The sequence below is a fragment of the Oncorhynchus tshawytscha genome, linkage group LG24 (assembly GCF_018296145.1).
Source record: "Oncorhynchus tshawytscha isolate Ot180627B linkage group LG24, Otsh_v2.0, whole genome shotgun sequence".
NCBI lineage: Eukaryota > Metazoa > Chordata > Actinopteri > Salmoniformes > Salmonidae > Oncorhynchus > Oncorhynchus tshawytscha.
Genome location: NC_056452.1, coordinates 11,934,047 through 11,953,973, shown reverse-complemented (window position 1 = coordinate 11,953,973; position 19,927 = coordinate 11,934,047). Strand labels below are relative to the sequence as shown.

The window sequence follows — 19,927 nt, the reverse complement described above, 5'->3', positions numbered from 1 at the left end:
CAATTCCCACCAGATGTTCTAGTCGTACCCGGGATTTGAACTGGCAACCCTCCGGTTGCGGGTTCGCCTCTCTAACCACTAGGCTACCTGCCGCCCGATACATGAAATACATGTGACTAAATGTAAATATATATTGTGATTGACTGGCATACAGACAGTTTCCACAGTGATCAATCCTTGTGGTGCTATAAGACACATGGCTTGAGACTTTACAGTACATGGGCCTTTCCTACTCCTCTATCGGACTACAGAGGTCTTAGACTAGATGGGAGAGGTTAGTTCTGCTCATCAGGGATTCATGATATTAAAATGGTCTGTTAATAACTAGCGAGCCAAGAACGGGTCCAGTCATTAATTATGGATGGAGGAAAATGAGCTCTGAAAATATATGCCTCATGATTGATGACTTCTGTAACAGCCACGAAGCACACACCCTCTACTCTGATTGAATCATAATGGTATTGACGCTAAGCTACATCCTACACTGTATACTGGTAAAGTACACTGTAGGACTTACAGTAAATGCTTCATCTATTGCTCATATATCTGAATGAGTGTTTTCAAAATGTGCTTTGGAAATTATTTTGATGTATAAAGTATACCCACAATATACCTATAGTGTTGTGCCTTGTTTTCTAACTGTGGCGATGCCAATTTAACAAAGGTTTTTCAACTTTTCCTGTTTCAAAGTGCCTCGGACGTGTTTTGATTATGAAGAAGTGCACCTATTCTCACTGAACTCTCAAGACGTCTAACCTTTCTTTCTTTCCCCCCCTCTCTTTTCCCCTCCCCTGATCCCTCCCTCTCGTAGCGTGCAACTGCAACCTACACGCCCGGCGCTGCCGCTTCAACATGGAGCTGTACAAGTTGTCGGGGAGGAAGAGCGGAGGCGTGTGCATGAACTGTCGCCACAACACGGCCGGACGCCACTGCCACTACTGCAAGGAGGGCTTCTACCGGGATATGGCCAGGCCCATCACACACCGCCGTGCCTGCAAAGGTATGGAGAATAGGTTTTATACTATAGGCGTATATTTCACAATAGTGTTTGTGGTGTCAATAGTCCTTTTCAATTCAGTCGATTCAGTAGATTCATTTTTTTTTTTAAGTATTAAAAATGGCTATTTATTTTCAATAAGTGCAATACAGTGGGGGCAAAAAAGTATTTAGTCAGCCACCAATTGTGCAAGTTCTCCCACTTAAAAAGATGAGAGAGGCCTGTAATTTTCATCATAGGTACACTCAACTATGACAGACAAAATGAGGGGGAAAAATCCAGAGAATCATATTGTAGGATTTTTAATGAATTTATTTGCAAATTATGGTGGAAAATAAGTATTTGGTCAATAACAAAAGTTTATCTCAATACTTTGTTATAGACCCTTTGTTGGCAATGAGAGGTCAAACATTTTCTGTAAGTCTTCACAAGGTTTTCACACACTGTTGCTGGTATTTTGGCCCATTCCTCCATGCAGATCTCCTCTAGAGCAGTGATGTTTTGGGGCTGTTGCTGGGCAACACGGACTTTCAACTCCCTCCAAAGATTTTCTATGGGGTTGAGATCTGGAGACTGGCTAGGCCACTCCAGGACCTTGAAATGCTTCGTACGAAGCCACTCCTTCGTTGCCCGGGCGCTGTGTTTGGGATCAGTGTCATGCTGAAAGACCCAGCCACGTTTCATCTTCAATGCCCTTGCTGATGATAGGCTTTGCTACTTTGGTCCCAGCTCTCTGCAGGTCATTCATTAGGTCCCCCGTGTGGTTCTGGGATTTTTGCTCACCGTTCTTGTGATTATTTTGACCCCACGGGGTGAGATCTTGCGTAGAGCCCCAGATCGAGGGAGATTATCAGTGGTCTTGTATGTCTTCCATTTCCTAAGTTGCTCCCACAGTTGATTTCTTCAAACCAAGCTGCTTACCTATTGCAGATTCAGTCTTCCCAGCCTGGTGCAGGTCTACAATTTTCTTTCTGGTGTCCTATTGACAGCTCTTTGGTCTTTGCCATAGTGGAGTTTGGAGTGTGACTGTTTGAGGTTGTGGACAAGTGTCTTTTATACTGATAACAAGTTCAAACAGGTGCCATTAATACAGGTAACAAGTGGAGGACAGAGGAGCCTCTTAAAGAAGAAGTTACAGGTCTGTGAGAGCCAGAAATCTTGCTTGTTTGTAGGTGACCAAATACTTATTTTCCACCATAATTTGCAAATATATTCGTGAAAAATCCTACAATGTGATTTTCTGGATTTTTTTTTTCATTTTGTCTGTCATAGTTGAAGTGTACCTATGATGAACATTACAGGCCTCTCTCATCTTTTTAAGTGGGAGAACTTGCACAATTGGTGGCTGACTAAATACTTGTGTATCAAATACAAGTATTTGACCAACAACCTCCTTCCCTCAGTAAAGAGCATTGAAGATGGGTCGTGGCTGGGTTTTCCAGCATTTCCAGCAAATACAAGTATTTGATACACTGCCGATTTTGCAGATTTACCTACTTACAAAGCATGTAGAGGTCTGTAATTTGTATCATAGGTACACTTCAACTGTGAGAGACGGAATCTAAAACAAAAATCCAGAAAATCACATTGTATGATTTTTAAGTAATTAATTTGCCTTTTATTGCATGACATAAGTATTTGATACATCAGAAAAGCAGAACTTAATATTTGGTACAGAAACCTTTGTTTGCAATTTCAGAGATCATACGTTTCCTGTAGTTCTTGACCATGTTTGCACACACTGCAGCAGGGATTTTGGCCCACTCCTCCATACAGACCTTCTCCAGATCCTTCAGGTTTCGGGGCTGTCGCTGGGCAATACGGACTTTCAGCTCCCTCCAAAGATTTTCTATTGGGTTCAGATCTGGAGACTGGCTAGGACACTCCAGGACCTTGAGATGCTTCTTACGGAGCCACTCCTTAGTTGCCCTGGCTGTGTGTTTCAGGTCGTTGTCATGCTGGAAAACCCAGCCACGACCCATCTTCAATGCTCTTTACTGAGGGAAGGAGGTTGTTGGTCAAGATCTTGCGATACATGGCCCCATCCATCCTCCCCTCAATACGGTGCAGTCATCCTGTCCCCTTTGCAGAAAAACATCCCCAAAGAATGATGTTTCCACCTCCATGCTTCACGGTTGGGTTGGTGTTCTTGGGGTTGTACTCATCCTTCTTCTTCCTCCAAACACGGCGAGTGGAGTTTAGACCAAAAAGCTCTATTTTTGTCTCATCAGACCACATGACCTTCTCCCATTCCTCCTCTGGATCATCCAGATGGTCATTGGCAAACTTCAGACGAGCCTGGACATGCCCTGGCTTAAGCAGGGGGACCTTGCGTGCACTGCAGGATTTTAATCCATGACGGCGTAGTGTGTTACTAATGGTTTTCTTTGAGACTGTGGTCCCAGCTCTCTTTAGGTCATTGACCAGGTCCTGCCATGTAGTTCTGGGCTGATCCCTCACCTTCCTCATGATTATTGATGCCCCACGAGGTAAGATCTTGCATGGAGCCCCAGACCGAGGGTGATTGACCGTCATCTTGAACTTCATCCATTTTCTAATAATTGCACCAACAGTTGTTGCTTTCTCACCAAGCTGCTTGCCTATTTGTCCTGTAGCCCATCCCAACCGTGTGCAGGTCTACAATTTTATCCCTGATGTCCTTACACGGCTGTCTGGTCTTGGCCATTGTGGAGAGGTTGGAGTCTGTTTGATTGAGTGTGTGGACAGGTGTTTTTTGTACAGGTAATGAGTTCAAACAGGTGCAGTTAATACAGGTAATGAGTGGAGAACAGGAGGGCTTCTTAAAGAAAAACTAACAGGTCTGTGAGAGCCGGAATTCTTACTGGTTGGTAGGTGATCAAATACTTACATATGTCATGCGTTAACATGCAAATTAATTACTTAAAAATCATATAATGTGATTTTCTGGATTTTTGTTTTAGATTCCGTCTCTCACAGTTGAAGTGTACCTATGATACAAATTACAGACCTCTACATGCTTTGTAAGTAGGAAAAACTGCAAAATCGGCAGTGTATCAAATACTTGTTCTCCCCACTGTATAACCCTATAGCATTGACTGAAATGGTAACACTGTTCTAAGAATTAGGCTGGCATCCTCACTTCCAAACTGATACCATGCCTCTGTAAGTAAATCATTTGTCACAGAAGCTGTTCTTGCAAAAATCCACAGAAAAAATATTCCTCTGGACCACAAGCCACATTAAATTAGTATATGAGTTATTTCTTGTGGAAAAAGTGGTGTTTGAATTGTGGAATGTTTTGAATTTGCAGTGTATATTTTTCTGGCTTACGCCAAGAGCTTTTTCTTATTGGAGAACAACCCAATTTTCCTGCGCTTGTTGCACGGGGAAATATGCAAATCAATAGCAGAGGGAGACTGCATTCTTTCTCAGTTCTGTAGGTTAGTGTGAGATGTTAAGGGATCGCTTATAGAGAGCTCAAAACAACATGGATGATGAGAACTGCCAACACTCATAGCTGTGAAGGGCTTTTGTTGGAGATTTCATGGTGAGAATCTCCCGTATTTGACCCCTGGTCAGTTTTCCACTCCGGGGCTAACCCAAGCAGCTTTTAAACCAAAAGGAGTCAAGTACGGGACAGCACATTACTATTGTCCATGTTAAATCATTTTTTATCACACTGTACTACAGTTAAACAGTACCCATTCTATTATTCCACTCACAGAGCAATTGACCATGGTACAACATGCAATGTGACACAGTAATTGACTTCAGCAGAAGTCTTTTGCCCTAAACACACGTATAGATAAGACTCCCACAGATGTGTTGATATTGGCAGCAGCTGTATGGAAATGTATGTCCCCGGTGCTATTGCAAGACCCATCATACACACATACACTCACACTCAACCCGTGCCTGTGCGTGCGGCACTGCTTGGGCCCTGGAGGCTGTGCAATCTGTTTTTATCAAAGCGGAGCAGTTCGGGGTCAGACCCGCGCGGCGGTAAAAACTTTATCGCCTTCCTCTCGGATAGCAAGATGTGACGGAAATGAACGTTCCCGTGGAAACGGCCCTCAACCTGGGCGGCTGGCACCATGATTGATCAGAGCAATCCTAGTCCCTTTTAGAACCTGTCTCTTTCCCTTTCTCTCCTCCTCTCTCACTTTCTCTCCCTCTTTGTCCGAGGAGAATGCTCTCTTCTCATCTCTTCTCTTCTTCTCTCTAATCCTCCAATTCGTTCTAACTTTTTTTTCTGCCGCAGTGTTTTATATATTTTTCCTCTTGTGACAGGGCCAGGAGAAGGGTCAAGGGTCAAAAATGGTCGGTGTCACGTCTGAAATGGAGTAACGGCAATAAAATACAGGTGTTTTTTGAATGGGACTAAGGAATGGGCGGTTAGGTCTGGAGGGTTGGCAGGGGGGGTGGAATGTCTGCTTCCAATCATACCTCCTCTGTGGACGAGTGTCCATGTCGGACCTGCTGTGTGTGTGCTCCAGTGTGTGTGGGTGTGTGTACGCGTGCATGTGTGCGTGTCCAACACACAGTCTATAAGGATTGCCAGTTTAATGGACAGGCCAGACTCTGATGGATGGGTCAAGTGGCAGCGTCACTCCCATCTGTTCTCAGTTACACCCTTGTGCTTAGGTAACACACACACACACACAAACACACACAGGTCCCAACCCCCCTCCACCCCAAGTGCCCTCGGCCTTCTGCCCCAGCCCAGAGTGCCTCTCTGTGGGGTGTCCCAAGCTCCTGCAGGCCTGGGCAGCGGCCGCTGCCACTCTCCATCCACGGATTTACGCTGCTACGTGCATAAAAACAGCCGGCAAATTAAAGAAACATGCATGCCATAACCAGCTCGGGTGTAACCAGTGTCTACGAGGTCTTCAATGTCAGAGCTTTATGTGTCTCCAAACATGTCCTAGTCTTGGCATCTATATCGACTATAATTAATGTCAAAGAAAGGAATTTAAATTTAGGCCGTAGAATATGTCAGCAGTCCTTGCCAACAAAAAGCCTCATATATACTTTATACTGAAAATATCAAGATTTGTCCTCCAAGTAGCTTCTGAAGTGGACCATATGCAAATCATTTCTTATAGAGTAACTTCGTAGAAACAAGGGAATTAGGAAATCCAAGATAAATCATTCCAAAACCGAAACGCTCATGCCAGTATTGACCAGATGTCTACAGAGCAAACCGCCCAATTAGAAAAGGTGAAATACTTGGACCCCTTTTGAAAGTACCGTTTACTCAGTTACTCACACGCACTCACATGGTTTGTTAAAACACACATACACACACACACATACTGTTTGCACCCATGCGCACGCGCACACACACACACACACACACACACACACACACACACACACACACACACACACTGAGCGCCATTGATCTATTCAGAGTTCAAGAGTGAGCAAACGCCTGCTGTCCAAAGACTACAAGTCCCAAGGCGATGTCTGTCTGTCACACCTTCAGTCACACAGGCTTAAATAGTCATCAACATCTGAGGACATTTTTACAGCTTTTTAACTGGCCCAAGCCCCTGTGCGTAAAACTTCAGAAAGACGGTGTGAGGATGGAGGAGAGTGGCTGGGGGAGGGGACGGGGGTGCCCCTCCCCGAACACCATCCTGGCACTCATCTGTTGTTATTCTGAGTTTAACAGACTTTGAACACAATAAATAACAGTAGATTTACAGAGTACTTTAATCCCATTTTAAAGCAGTTACATGGATTGAATGAACATGTATTTGCATTACAACAACATATTTGACTTTTAATGAGGTATTATGTTCAACTCATAAACATGCAGATAAATATGTTTTGATTGTACCAATATAAGATGGCCATATTCTAACATCTCCTTCATTTTTTTCTGTGTTAGTAACACAACGTTTGGTACCAGTTGCCTTTGTTATTAGACAATCAGCGAAACAATGGATTGGTTCAGAAATGATTGTCTGTTGCCGTCCCACAAGTCTAGGCATGCAGGTATCATCCAGACTGGCACAGACTTTACCAGACAGATCAAATGACGGGAAGTTTACACTTCTGTCCCCACCATTTAGTACAGCAAACCAGTTTGTACATGATTTGCATTTTTTCTTTTTATAAACTACCAGATTATTCTAGTCTCTCTGTTTGGAGTGTAGGTGCATTGCTTTCTATATCGCTATTGTGCATAGAGTAGTGCTGTGTTATGAAATCAGAGACGTTTGTGTTGTTCTACAACCTATGTCTCTGGACTCATCAGCTGTGTTTTATTAACACGTACCGTATAAAGGGGCGCCAATCCCAGGAATGCCAGAAATTCCAAATGGAGCCGCGGCCCCGTCCGTGCTGCACCTGGGCACAGGAACAAGAGCAGGAGAGAAGGACATTTTGGCAGGAGAGAAGTCACATGGTAGACATGGAGCAAAACAGGAACTAAGTCGTACCGGAAGACCGGACACACATTTGACTTTCAACCTCCCTGTGCGCCAACCCACTCAATACAAACGTATATTACTAATATATTACCAACACTGCCAACCAACGGCCAATCAAAGCCTTCTGTGAGTTTGAAGCTGGGTCAGGTGGTGGAGATTTTACATGCAACGCGAGCCACCAGATTTACGAAGCGAGCGCAAGCTTCAAACAGGCGTACACACTTTGACACCCCAGCCGGACACCCAGACGGAACAGCCACATGTGCATCTGAAGATCAAAGCACTAACCCTCCTCCCCAACCCCCCCCACTCCTAATTCTCATGGTCCAGACTCCCTCCACCTCACCACACCCCTCCCAAATCAACAGGTGGTAGAGTCCTTACTCCTCAGTTGTGATGGCAAAATGATCAGCACAAATAAACATGTTCACACACACTGAGGGAACAACACAGCAAGGCCCTGAAGAAAACTCCTCATGTTAGCAGCTGCCATTCCTTGGCAAGCCCTATCAGAGACTGTTGGGTTACTGGGTTTTCCCCAAAGGCTCGTTTCGCCCTTTCTTGTTGTTTTTATAAAAGCAGGAGGACAATTACCAGCTATCACATTACACTTAAGTAATGCAGTTTGCTTTTGCAATTTTGCAACTTGGCGAGCTTGTTTTCTACCTAATTAAGCCCAAAGTAGAGGGAAAGAGCCGTCTTCCCCCGTCGGCAGTTTTTTTGGGGGCCAGTTGTTTTTGGCCAAAAGCAATTATTTATGCCAGAATAGATCGACAAGATAAAATGCAAAATATTAGCATTGAATCGAGGGGGCAGAGTTTTTTTTGTTGTGAATTTTTCCAAAAGCATTACTTTTGTATTGCCTGGACAGAGGAGCTGCAGTTCCAAGCCAAGTCAAAGTGTTCAATCGCACCCTTTAAAGTAAAATGTTATGGGGATATTAAAGTTATGTGTTTTTATGTGTCAAGATAGTCTCAGATTGATCAGTGTAACGTGTAATAGTGATACTTGATAGCTTGCGGATGGAGAGGTTTATCTTCTACGTTTGTGTGTGTGTCTGTGTGCGGCTTCCCAAGGAAGACATGTCTGTTTTCCTTGTTGAGCCGGGTTGAACCAAGGTGAGGTGAGGGAGATTTAGCCTTGTTTATGCTGATGAGCACACCAGAGGCAAAGTTTGGAACATGTTAGCCCTCTCTCTCTCTCCCTTTCACCGTTCTTCCCCTCTGCATGTCTTTCTCTCTTCCTCCTCTCCTCTCCTCTCCTCTCCTCTCCTCTCCTCTCCTCTCCTCTCCTCTCCTCTCCTCTCCTCTCCTCCTCTCCTCTCCTCTCCCTCTCCTCTCCTCTCCTCTCCTCTCCTCTCCTCTCCTCTCCCTCCTCCTCTCCTCTCCTCTACTCTCTGTCACCTTGTAAAGAGCTCTTGTAAGAGAGGAGCTGACCAACAGGCCGGGTCTTGTATCCCAGCAGCTCTTTAAACAGAAGAAGACCCGTATTGCTCAAGGTGCGTTCGGACGGACGGCGCATACCATAACAGCACATAAAAGGCCGGGGGGACGGGGACTCTCTCTGGGTGGCGTGTTGTCGCTGGTACGCAGCGGGCGCCAGGCAGATTTTTGGGAAGTGATGAAAGGGCAGAGTGGGTGTCACACACAAACAGGCACCAGCGTAGCACCTAAGAGACCGGACAAATGGAGGCTTTTCTTCCCTATCAACACACACACACACACATATGCACACACACATCTTTGCCAGGCAGTGTCAGGTCCGTAAACCTGGAGGCGACAGTAGCAGGGTAGCCCAATTGAGCAGAAGGAATCCCAGACCTGGAGTGTGAATGATAGAGTAAATAGACTAAAGGAACACTCAGTCCTGTTGCATCTGGAATACAGTTGGATACTTCAATGGCAGTTGATGATTAACTAGGATGTGTTGTGCTACAGAGCCTATTCATAAGAGGGTTCAAAATGCCATCTGATTTGTGTCGAGTCACAAATAAACCTTGAAAGTGACATTGAATATGTGTGACGAACCGTAGGCGACTTAAATGTTTCTCAATTGGCCACATCTAACCATCTCCCCTCTCTCTCTCTCTCTATCTTTCTCTGGAACTCTCTCTCTCTTTCTCTGTCTCCCGCATACTCTCTCTCGCACTCTCTCTCTCTGTCTGTCTGTCTGTCTGTCCCTCGCTCTCACTCTCGCTCTCTCTGTCTCTCTCTCTGTCTCTCTCTCTGTCTTTGTCTGTCTTTCTCTGTTTCTCTCTCTCTGTCCCTCGCCCTCTCTCTCACTCTCTGTTTCGCTCTCTGTCTCTCTCTGTCCCTCTCCCTCTCTCACCTCCTCCCCCTCTTCCTCCCTCCCTCTCTCCAGCCTGTGACTGCCACCCGGTGGGTGCGGCAGGTAAGACGTGTAACCAGACGACAGGCCAGTGCCCCTGTAAAGACGGCGTGACGGGCATCACATGCAACCGCTGTGCAAAGGGCTACCAACAGAGCCGCTCACCTGTGGCCCCCTGCATCAGTAAGTAGATCACAGATACACATACACAGGGCCGCTCAACCGACCCTTGCATCAGTGAGAATATCACACACACACACACACACACACTCACACATTGACATGCATTTAACAGAAGCACATATTTACTTGTCACCAGGGGAAGGCAGTGTACTGTTTTTGCTATCAGTAGCCACATCGAGCCTGTGGGAATCGAGCCTGCACACACACATACATATGCACATACATACACACGCACGCGCATGCACACGCACACACACACACAAACACACACACACTGTGTGTTGCTGTGGTCCTGGCCAGTAATCTATCCACCAGCGCTGACGTCTGTGGGTGCACCAGAGCGTGACCAAGGCAAGGCCTCCTTTGTGCTGAAGGCCCCAGTGGTGGCACACACACACACACACTCAACCTCCCTGTCCACCTCAACTCCGGGCTCTGTTTGTATCTGTGTTGTCATTCCCACTCCAAGGACAAGGGGTTGGTTTCATTCAAGGGGTTGGTTTCCATCAGGGTTTTACCAGAATGCCCACACCAGTCTCTGCCACCACATCAACTAAAGGCTTTACACTAAACCAACCACACAGGGCAACCATAACATACCCATGTAACATACTGGATACCATTACCATGTAACATACTGGATACCATTACCATGTAACATACTGGAATACCATTACCATGTAACATACTGGAATACCATTACCATGTTACATAATGGAATACCATTACCATGTAACATACTGGAATACCATTACCATGTTACATACTGGATACCATTACCATGTAACATACTGGAATACCATTACCATGTTACATACTGGAATACCATTACCATGTAATATACTGGATACCATTACCATGTAACATACTGGAATACCATTACCATGTAACATACTGGATACCATTACCATGTTACATACTGGAATACCATTACCATGTAACATACTGGATACCATTACCATGTTACATACTGGAATACCATTACCATGTTACATACTGGAATACCATTACCATGTTACATACTGGAATACCATTACCATGTTACATACTGGAATACCATTACCATGTTACATACTGGAATACCATTACCATGTTACATACTGGAATACCATTACCATGTAACATACTGGAATACCATTACCATGTTACATACTGGAATACCATTACCATGTTACATAATGGAATACCATTACCATGTAACATACTGGATACCATTACCATGTTACATAATGGAATACCATTATCATGTAACATATTGGAATACCATTACCATGTTACATACTGGAATACCATTACCATGTTACATAATGGATTACCATTACCATGTAACATAATGGAATACCATTACCATGTTACATACTGGAATACCATTACCATGTTATATACTGGGGAAAACGTACCATACTGCAGCGGTTCCCAGACTCAGGTCTACCAGCATCGGGGAACATCCTGAGCCTATTTCTATTTCTATGGACACAAGCACTGTTCATAACACACACTGTTCATAACACACACTGTTCATAACACACACTGTTCATAACACACACTGTTCATAACACACACTGTTCATAACACACACTGTTCATAACACACACTGTTCATAACACGCACTGTTCATAACACGCACTGTTCATAACAGAAACTGTTCATAACACGCACTGTTCATAACAGAAACTGTTCATAACACACACTGTTCATAACACACACTGTTCATAACACACACTGTTCATAACACACACTGTTCATAACACACACTGTTCATAACACACACTGTTCATAACACGCACTGTTCATAACAGAAACTGTTCATAACACACACTGTTCATAACACACACTGTTCATAACACACACTGTTCATAACACACACTGTTCATAACACACACTGTTCATAACACACACTGTTCATAACACACACTGTTCATAACACGCACTGTTCATAACACGCACTGTTCATAACACGCACTGTTCATAACACACACTGTTCATAACACGCACTGTTCATAACACGCACTGTTCATAACACACACTGTTCATAACACGCACTGTTCATAACAGAAACTGTTCACACCCCTCTTGTTGGCGGAGATACAATTTAGCAGTTTTAGAGCTTATTTCTTGCAATTCTACACATTTAGTCATGGGGTGTAGAGAACATTTTACAGTTTTAAAGCTCCTTTCTGTGCAATTCTATACATTTTGCCATGTCTAATGTACATTCATGTGACATTTGACTGACTCAAACAGAATGTATGGTCTAAAAAACCTAGCTGACATGGGCTAGTTGATCTGGACATTTCTGACACATTATAGCTCTCTAAGGTATGCAATGACTGGTTTGACAAGAGAAAAACTGATGATGCATTACCCAATTTCAAAATTACACCTTGTGCATTCTACTATTACACCTTTCAAGAGTAAGTTGAATGCCGGACTGAGTTCCCCCGCTGCCGACTCCTAGCCCCCACAGTTTGGGAACCACTGCATACGAGAGAAACCATGAACCATGTACCAGCTCCAACGAGGGGTTTACAACCACACATGTAACATGGCAGGTACAGCTGCTTCATTCCCGGTCTCATTTCTATAGCCAGGTAACAACATGGTGGAGAGTCATGTTCCCTGGGATGTCACAAGCTAGCTATCCCAGTGGGTTTACATGAGTTTAAAAGCTAATTATGATAGATAACTCAGGTACACATTGCAGCACTCGGTTAGCATGAGGTAAGCTAGCCCATCCATAAATCCACCATTGCCTGTGTTCGATTAGAAAGTCTGAGTTTTCAATGCCTTCAGCCGCCATTGTTAAAAATTTAAAAAAAGAATTAGACAGTAACCCCAGCAACATTTGCTCACTATTTGGGCAGGTTGTAAAAGAGAATATGTTCTCAGGTAACCTGCCCTGGTAAAACAAAGGTAGGGACAGAAGTTCCTAGCTGGCACCAGTCCCGCAGATGAAGGCAGGTCATGGTGGTCTGGTCTGGGGTAGATTAGTGCCACCCTGAGACCCCAGTACCTGATTACCGTTCAGGCTTTAGCACCGTCACATGCCAGTACAGTGTGTATGTGTGTGTGCGTGCTCTGTGAGTGTGTGTGTGTGTATGAATTAGATTACTGGTCCACCGCCTGCGGGCAGGAGGAATAGAGGGCAGCTTGCCATCGTGCTGTGCCATGTGGTTTGGCACAACTCTCTCACACACACACCAGGCTTGTGTAACCCTGAACCAACCACACCAAACTATGGTGTACCACGCCAAGCCATGCCGTACCCTACCCCGCTATGCCACGTCGTGCCACATGGTGCCATGTTGTTGGTCTCACATTGGTGTTACAGAGCAGATGGCGGAGGGCAAAAAGGAGAAAACAATAGCGGTCGCGGCCGACAAAACCAATCAGATACTTTCTGAAAGACACCCAGTGAGGAGAAAGAGTGTTTTTGGCCTCAGTGTGTGTGTCAGCGCGTGTGTGTATGCATATGCATGCCATCTGAGGTTTCCACTGTGAGCCAGAGAGCATCTCTTCCCAAAACGCCCTCCATTTGATTGGTACTATCATTCCTCCCCGGTCAAGCCCTTCTGCCCTCTAACACAGTACGACACAAAGACCAGACGTGCTAACAGCCAATTAGTATGATAACACTGCCCCTCATCTGAATATCCCTTTATCATCTCAATATCCACTCTCAACCCTCCACCTTCAGAGGAGTGGCCCACAGCTTGGCGTGCCTTTCACCAGCTGCTCTCCTTTCCTCTCGGCCTTTACCAAGCAGTCCAAAGCTCAATGCCCTATTTGTTGTTCTTGGTAGGGGTGTCCATAATTTCGAAGCAAGCCAACTGTCACTTGCCTCTCAAAAATGCTCTTTCCAGGAAGCTCCTTGTCTGTTTGTTTGACTCCAACCCGGTCCTCCTCCCTCTAACTCCCCAGTCGAAAGGCAAATCCCTCTGGGTGCACGCTAACGATGCTAAGCCAGCGTCCCAATCATCCTGTTGTTATCATTGAGGCAGTGGATTTGTTGTTAGCATTCGAATTTCATCGCTTTGCATTAGCATTTGTATTGAAAAGGGGCCTTCGTTGTGGGGGGAATTCTTTAAGAATTTAATTATTTTGGCTTTGGTGGAAACTGGCGAGGGGTTCTGGTTGAGCTAACCAGGCGTATTGAGGGAGTTTGCATCTGTCTGAAGGTGGCTCATCCCATGTCCCTGTTTGAATGCATTGATCTCTTACACCATGGATGTGCTGTTTTCAGAGGAAGAGAGTTTGGCTCAGACAAAGTATGCTTCTACAGTGTGTGTGTGTGTGTGTGTGTGTGTGTGTGTGTGTGTGTGTGTGTGTGTGTGTGTGTGTGTGTGTGCCAATATCAGTATCTTTATCACTGTTTTTAGGTTGATGTTTCCACCCTACACCCTTCCTCTCATTCTACCTACGTCAAATAACTGTGATTTAATTCAGGCATACTTTATTGGCTTGACCACAGATGCAAAGAGTAGGCATATGGCCAGCAATTACACCATGTCTACATATAATGTATAAATTGTTTCCATAAAACTCTAGTTAAAACTGTGTGTGTGTGTGTTTCAGAGATCCCAGTGGTGAACCCTACAGCCATGGTCAGCAGCAGCACAGAGGAACCGGCAGGTTAGTCACTCCCCCACCCTACATCCCACACCTGACACCTGTGTAACATTTTAAAAAACACAACCTTTTTAATATTTCTGGCCTCCATTTCTAAACTGGGTTAATAAATATTCATGGAGGGGGTGGGCCTCTCTTTTGATATTCCGTGAAGAAACGACTGCTCTGGATCCAAGTGAGATTTTCCATTGTCTTAAAACCTGCATTCTTGGCACGACGTCTGCCTGCTAGCCTTTAGCGAGTTAGCTTTGCTCCGCTGTGCTTGAAGTCCGACTCCAGCCGAACACAAAGCCAACGGAAAGGCTGCAACAGAAGTGATTAGTTGCAGTTTGCTATCCCGGGGAAACTTCGACGGGGAACTTTCGAGGCGTGAAAAGATTGTTGGCGACCGTCGTTTTGGGGGAGAACGTTTTCCGCCTCTGACTCCTGGCAGTCCTCACTCCATCCAGGCTCTCTCCAGTCAATTATTCCCCTCCCGTTATTTAACGCCTTCGCCTCCCCGGGGGAATTGTGGCCCGGTGTTGATTTGGAAACGGTGATTCATCACAGGCTTTAACTCAACGCCGTGGCGACCACAGACGTACCTCCCACAACGTCAGGACCCCCTCCTTAGCTTTCACAGTTGATTCGGCTGAGACACGGCCCTCTCTGGAAGGCCCAGGCCAGAAGAGATGTTCTGTAAGGCCTGGGACTTCTCACACTGCAGGGGATGCATGCAAACTAGCCAAAGGGGGGCAAATGAGTTGAGCGGGAGTGCTTGATGTAGAATTTGCTATATATCTAAAGATCTAGGATCAGATCCTATCCCCAATCCTAACCTTAACCATTAGGCGGATGGATTAAAAAAAAATCCTGTATCAGTACTAAGGAGTAACATGTACCTACCGCAGAGGGAGAGTTTGTGGGAGGAAGGGATTTAGACTGGTGACCTTTGATAGCTAGCCAAAGACCGACTGGGTCTCAACTTGAAGGAATTGCAATATGTCTAGCTCGGATGTGAAAGTTGTGGTGTCACCTTATTAGTTTTTCTAGCGGCTCACACTACCATCAACTGCCAGACCACGGCTAACCTAGCCCACTGATAAGTCTAACAGCTCCGCCTTGCCCTCTGATAGGCTAGGTGGAATTTTCCCCACATTGCTTACACCAACTTAGTCTCTGCTTGGGCTTGTAACCCTCACACACAGTACACTCCTTTGTGTGTTTCTGTATCCCTGGGAAAGGGCTTTTCCACTGTGAAAAACAAATAAGAGCAGTTCTTTATCGTTAATTCATCCCCACACAAGTGTACAACATACAGGATCATTTTCTCTTCCATCTCTCCTTTAACCCACACCCCATATACCAACCAACCTCTCCTCCTCCTTAGGGCACTCAGGTACCCAAAACCTGAAAATGTGTGTGCGTGTGTGCGTGCGGGGGGCGGTGGACGCAATTTGTCATTGTCACGGCACTGTGAAAAGGGACGGGGGAACAAGGGTAACCGGAGCCTCCGAGTCGATTGTGTGTGTTTTCAGCCGTGGCTCTTCTGGGTCAATAGGCGATTCATGGGGTCTTTTCCAGGTGAATGCCCATCAGTAAGTGACTCTTCATGGGAAAACACACACCACTGATACCAAGGGCTGCACGGCTTGCCACTGTACCAGGGTACCATGCAGACACACACACACGCAACACACACATACACACACACAGACACATATACATACACACAAATACTGTATATACACACGCACATACTAATGTACAAATATATAAACATACACACACGTACACTCACACACAAACACATGCATTTATACACACACACACAAACACATGTATATGTACACAATAGAAAAACACTTTGGAGCCCAAGATCCTATGGGTAAAAGCTAGGGAGCAGGATTAACTGTCCTTTTCTACTTGACTGTCTGGTTGAACTGCTCTAGCATATCACTCTCTTCACTCCTGTAGATGGACATTCAACAGATTTATTCAGCTCTCCCCATGACTGATTCAGTGTGGCCTACTTCATCAATTCATTCATTGCGCCCTCTCCCTAACCCACACACATTCACACACCCACGCACGTACACCAAATCCTCTCTTTCTCTCTCTCTCTCTCTCTCTCTCTCTCTCTCTCACCACAGAGAAACATGCACAAACACACACGTTAACCCAGGTATGTTTAACTGAGGTTTATTGAAAGCTGCTGTGAGTGAGAGGTAAAGGAACTAGGCAGCTGCTCTGGCCTCTCTCTCCGCTTGTCGCTAATAAAAGCTCCATCACTCTAATATACGGGCCAAGCCTCCCTGACATTTTTACTGGTTCCTCGGCCCCCTCTCTCTCTTTCTCCTCTTCCTGCCGTCGCCTGCTCCGGCTCTCTCCTCTCTCCTCGCAACACGGCTCCCTCCTCGCATGCGACCGACCCTGAAACTGTTTTTTGGGGGGGCCATATTCCTGTGAGCGATCACTTTTATTTTGTTTGTTTTGGAGGAGGAGTCCGCTTCCCTGCACAACTTCTGAATGATTTTACTTTGAAGGAAACTAGAGAGACTGAGACCAGGGAGACCACATATACTAGGACTCACATCTTTGTGATTTCACGCTAGCGGCAAACGAAACCCGGTGTCTTCGGGACCTTTGCGCGTGTCCCCTTCAAAAGCCAGAGTAAAATTCAATCGGATACCAGGCTCTCTGGCATGTTAACTAGAAAACAAGACTGGTCAGCAACTCTGTCCCTCAGTGACCTTTTAAACCAGCGCTATATTCAAGTATCCAACCCAAAAAGGTTTTATAAACCCAAAACAAGTACAGTAAAGAAGTGGTTTAATGAACATGTTTGATCCTTTGTCCCATCCTCACAACTCCCACTGCAGTGACATTAAAGCCAATTGGCCATTTTAATAGTGAGTGCCCTGTCATAGCTTAGGGAGAGGTTCCACCACAGAAGCTTACATTGGGTTGTCCCACAGCACCACTGGGTGTTACGTTGTGGTTTGGCTGGCCCACATTATTCACTACTTTGTGTCCATTCATGTGTGTTTTCTCATGTCCTATATGGATCTGTAAGGGATCAATTCAACCAAACCTGTATTGCGGTATGTACAGTCGGTCGTTTACTGCAAATGTTTTTTTCAACCGCTCTAGTTCACACACCTATGACCCAATACCCACCAGTCAAGTCCCAGAGAAAAGCGCATCGACCACAGGGCAGCTTCATCCTCCTCCATACGTACAGCAGTCAGCTGTGTGGTCTCTCTCTGGCCGTAGTCTCGCAGCCATGAGGCTGCTGTGGGCTACTCACAGCCATCCAGCCATGACCACTTCCACCGCACTCTGTCTTTTCTCAGAGTCCCCCAAAAGGCAGGCAGACATGTCAAATGGAACACTTTTCCCCCTCTGTAATATTCCACCCACCCACGACTCCCCCAGCGGTTATTGCAGGGGCTTACGTGTGATTTGTATAAGGTCGTATATTACTCCAGCAAATCCGACCAAACCTAACATTTCCTCTATCCAGCCGCCTGTCTCAGAGTCCTGGCACTCGTGCTGTGTGTGTGTGTATAGATATGTGTGTGTGCATACCTGTGTGTTTGCATGTAGGTGTGTGCGTGCATGCGTGTGTGTATGCGTGCATGCATGTTTGTGTCTATTTTGTGTGTGTGTGTGTGTGTGTGTGCGTGTGTGCGCTATGTGCGTGTGCTACATGCGTTTTTATGTAACTCTTTGTGTGTGTGTGTGTAACACAGTGTGTAAACATCTCAAGTGTGTAATTATTCCTAGAATGTAACCATGTCATCATGTTCACTTTATCATCTCAAATGTGTAGCTGCTGTGTGCGGTTATGTGTGTAATTCTCCTAAGTGTGGATCTGTCCTGTTATGTGTGTAATTGTCCCAAGTGTGTAATTCCCAGCAAGTTGGACTCCAAATGTAAGACTGCCTAGTGTGCAGGTAGCCGGTGTTTTGAAAAAGGGAAAACCCCACACACATGTAATTGTGGTGCATCAACTAAAAATGTATCCGGTGTTTAAAATGTGTTTTTCTTTTTTCAGCAGATTGTGAATCCTATTGCAAACCAGTGAAAGGGAATCTGAAGATCAACATGAAGAAATACTGCAAGAAAGACTATGGTGAGCGATTGAACAACTGAATGCATCCAATTTATTTATCACGCATGAAAAAAGTAGTACCCGTACTAGAACAGTGAATTATAACAGTAAATTGCCAGCCCATCAGTCCGAAACATGATTGTTAGTAGCTATAAGGTATTATATGTTATTATACTATATGTTACTGGCTTTTTTTGCTGAATTGTATTTTCAGTTAGTTTACAGTTGTGTTAGGACTGTACCTGCATAAGTTGTAATGGTTGGTTTGTCTGTGTGCCATATCAGCGGTGCAAGTCAACGTGCTGGACATGGAGACGGTGGGCGACTGGGCCAAGTTCTCGGTCAACGTGGTCTCGGTCTACAAGAGCCGCGGCGAGCCACTCAAACGGGGCGACAACGTGCTATGGATCCATATGAAGGACCTGGCCTGCAAGTGTCCCAAAATCCAGATGAGCAAGCGCTTCCTGGTGATGGGCACCAGCGAGACCGGGCCGGGGGGCCCTGGGGCCGGGGGGCCCGGGGCTGGACCAGGGGCTGCTGGGGCTGCTGCAGGAGCAGAGCGCGTAGGGCTCCTGGCCGATAAGAACAGCCTGGTCATCCAGTGGAGAGACGTTTGGACGCGGCGCCTCCGGAAGTTCCAGCGCAAAGAGAAGAAGGGCAAGTGCAGCAAAGCATGATGGGGGAGAGAGCAGCGCATCCTCAGCCAACCCCCATGACCCCACCCCTACTCCTACCTCCCCACGACCCCTTCCTAGCTCGCGGCTAGTTCGCAGGATAGAACACGACCCCCTAACCCCTAAAAACCCTGAACCCCCCAAAAAAAAAAACGGGGTACACTGCACATTACAGAGACTGCATGTATACTGCCTGTTTAAGGACCACTTTGTGTATATTGTATAATTATTTCCTTTTTATTTTCTGTTTTAATCATGGGACTGTGACTGTCTTTTTCTATTGGTCTGCCTTAAAAAGGGACCATTAAAAAGGGTACGAAGTGTAGACGAGCGGATACCATTCCCTTTCTCGACAACGACAGCGAAAATGTCCACACTCCCCCACACCCCTACCCTCTCCCATTCCCCCTCCCCATTCAGACTGCTTCAGTCCCCCCCTCCTGACACCATGTTTTAGTGTTTTGAAGCTATCAAAGCTCACATTTCCCATTCTATTACCAGGAGTATCCATGGAGCTCAGATAATCAGAGAGAGAAACACATTTTTTAGTGTTGTAGCAAAGTGCCCCATGCAGGGGAGAAGACAAACTGCACAACCT

The 19,927-nt window shown here is 45.6% G+C and overlaps 1 protein-coding gene across 4 annotated transcripts in view; it reads left to right on the top strand.

Moving 5' to 3' along the window:
- The window catches only part of ntn2 (netrin 2), a 59,916-nt gene extending 40,262 nt beyond the window's left edge, over positions 1-19,654 (top strand). For 3 of the 4 annotated variants that reach the window (XM_024386882.2, XM_024386883.2, XM_024386881.2), the window contains exons 3-7: positions 812-1,000; positions 9,781-9,930; positions 14,506-14,562; positions 18,599-18,676; positions 18,941-19,654. In XM_024386882.2, the coding sequence (XP_024242650.1) occupies positions 812-1,000; positions 9,781-9,930; positions 14,506-14,562; positions 18,599-18,676; positions 18,941-19,332 (866 nt within the window). In that variant the 3' untranslated portion in view covers positions 19,333-19,654. The remainder of the gene's footprint in view (positions 1-811; positions 1,001-9,780; positions 9,931-14,505; positions 14,563-18,598; positions 18,677-18,940) is intronic. The other variant, XM_024386884.2, reaches the window with a different exon arrangement.
- Positions 19,655-19,927: the final 273 nt, after the last annotated feature.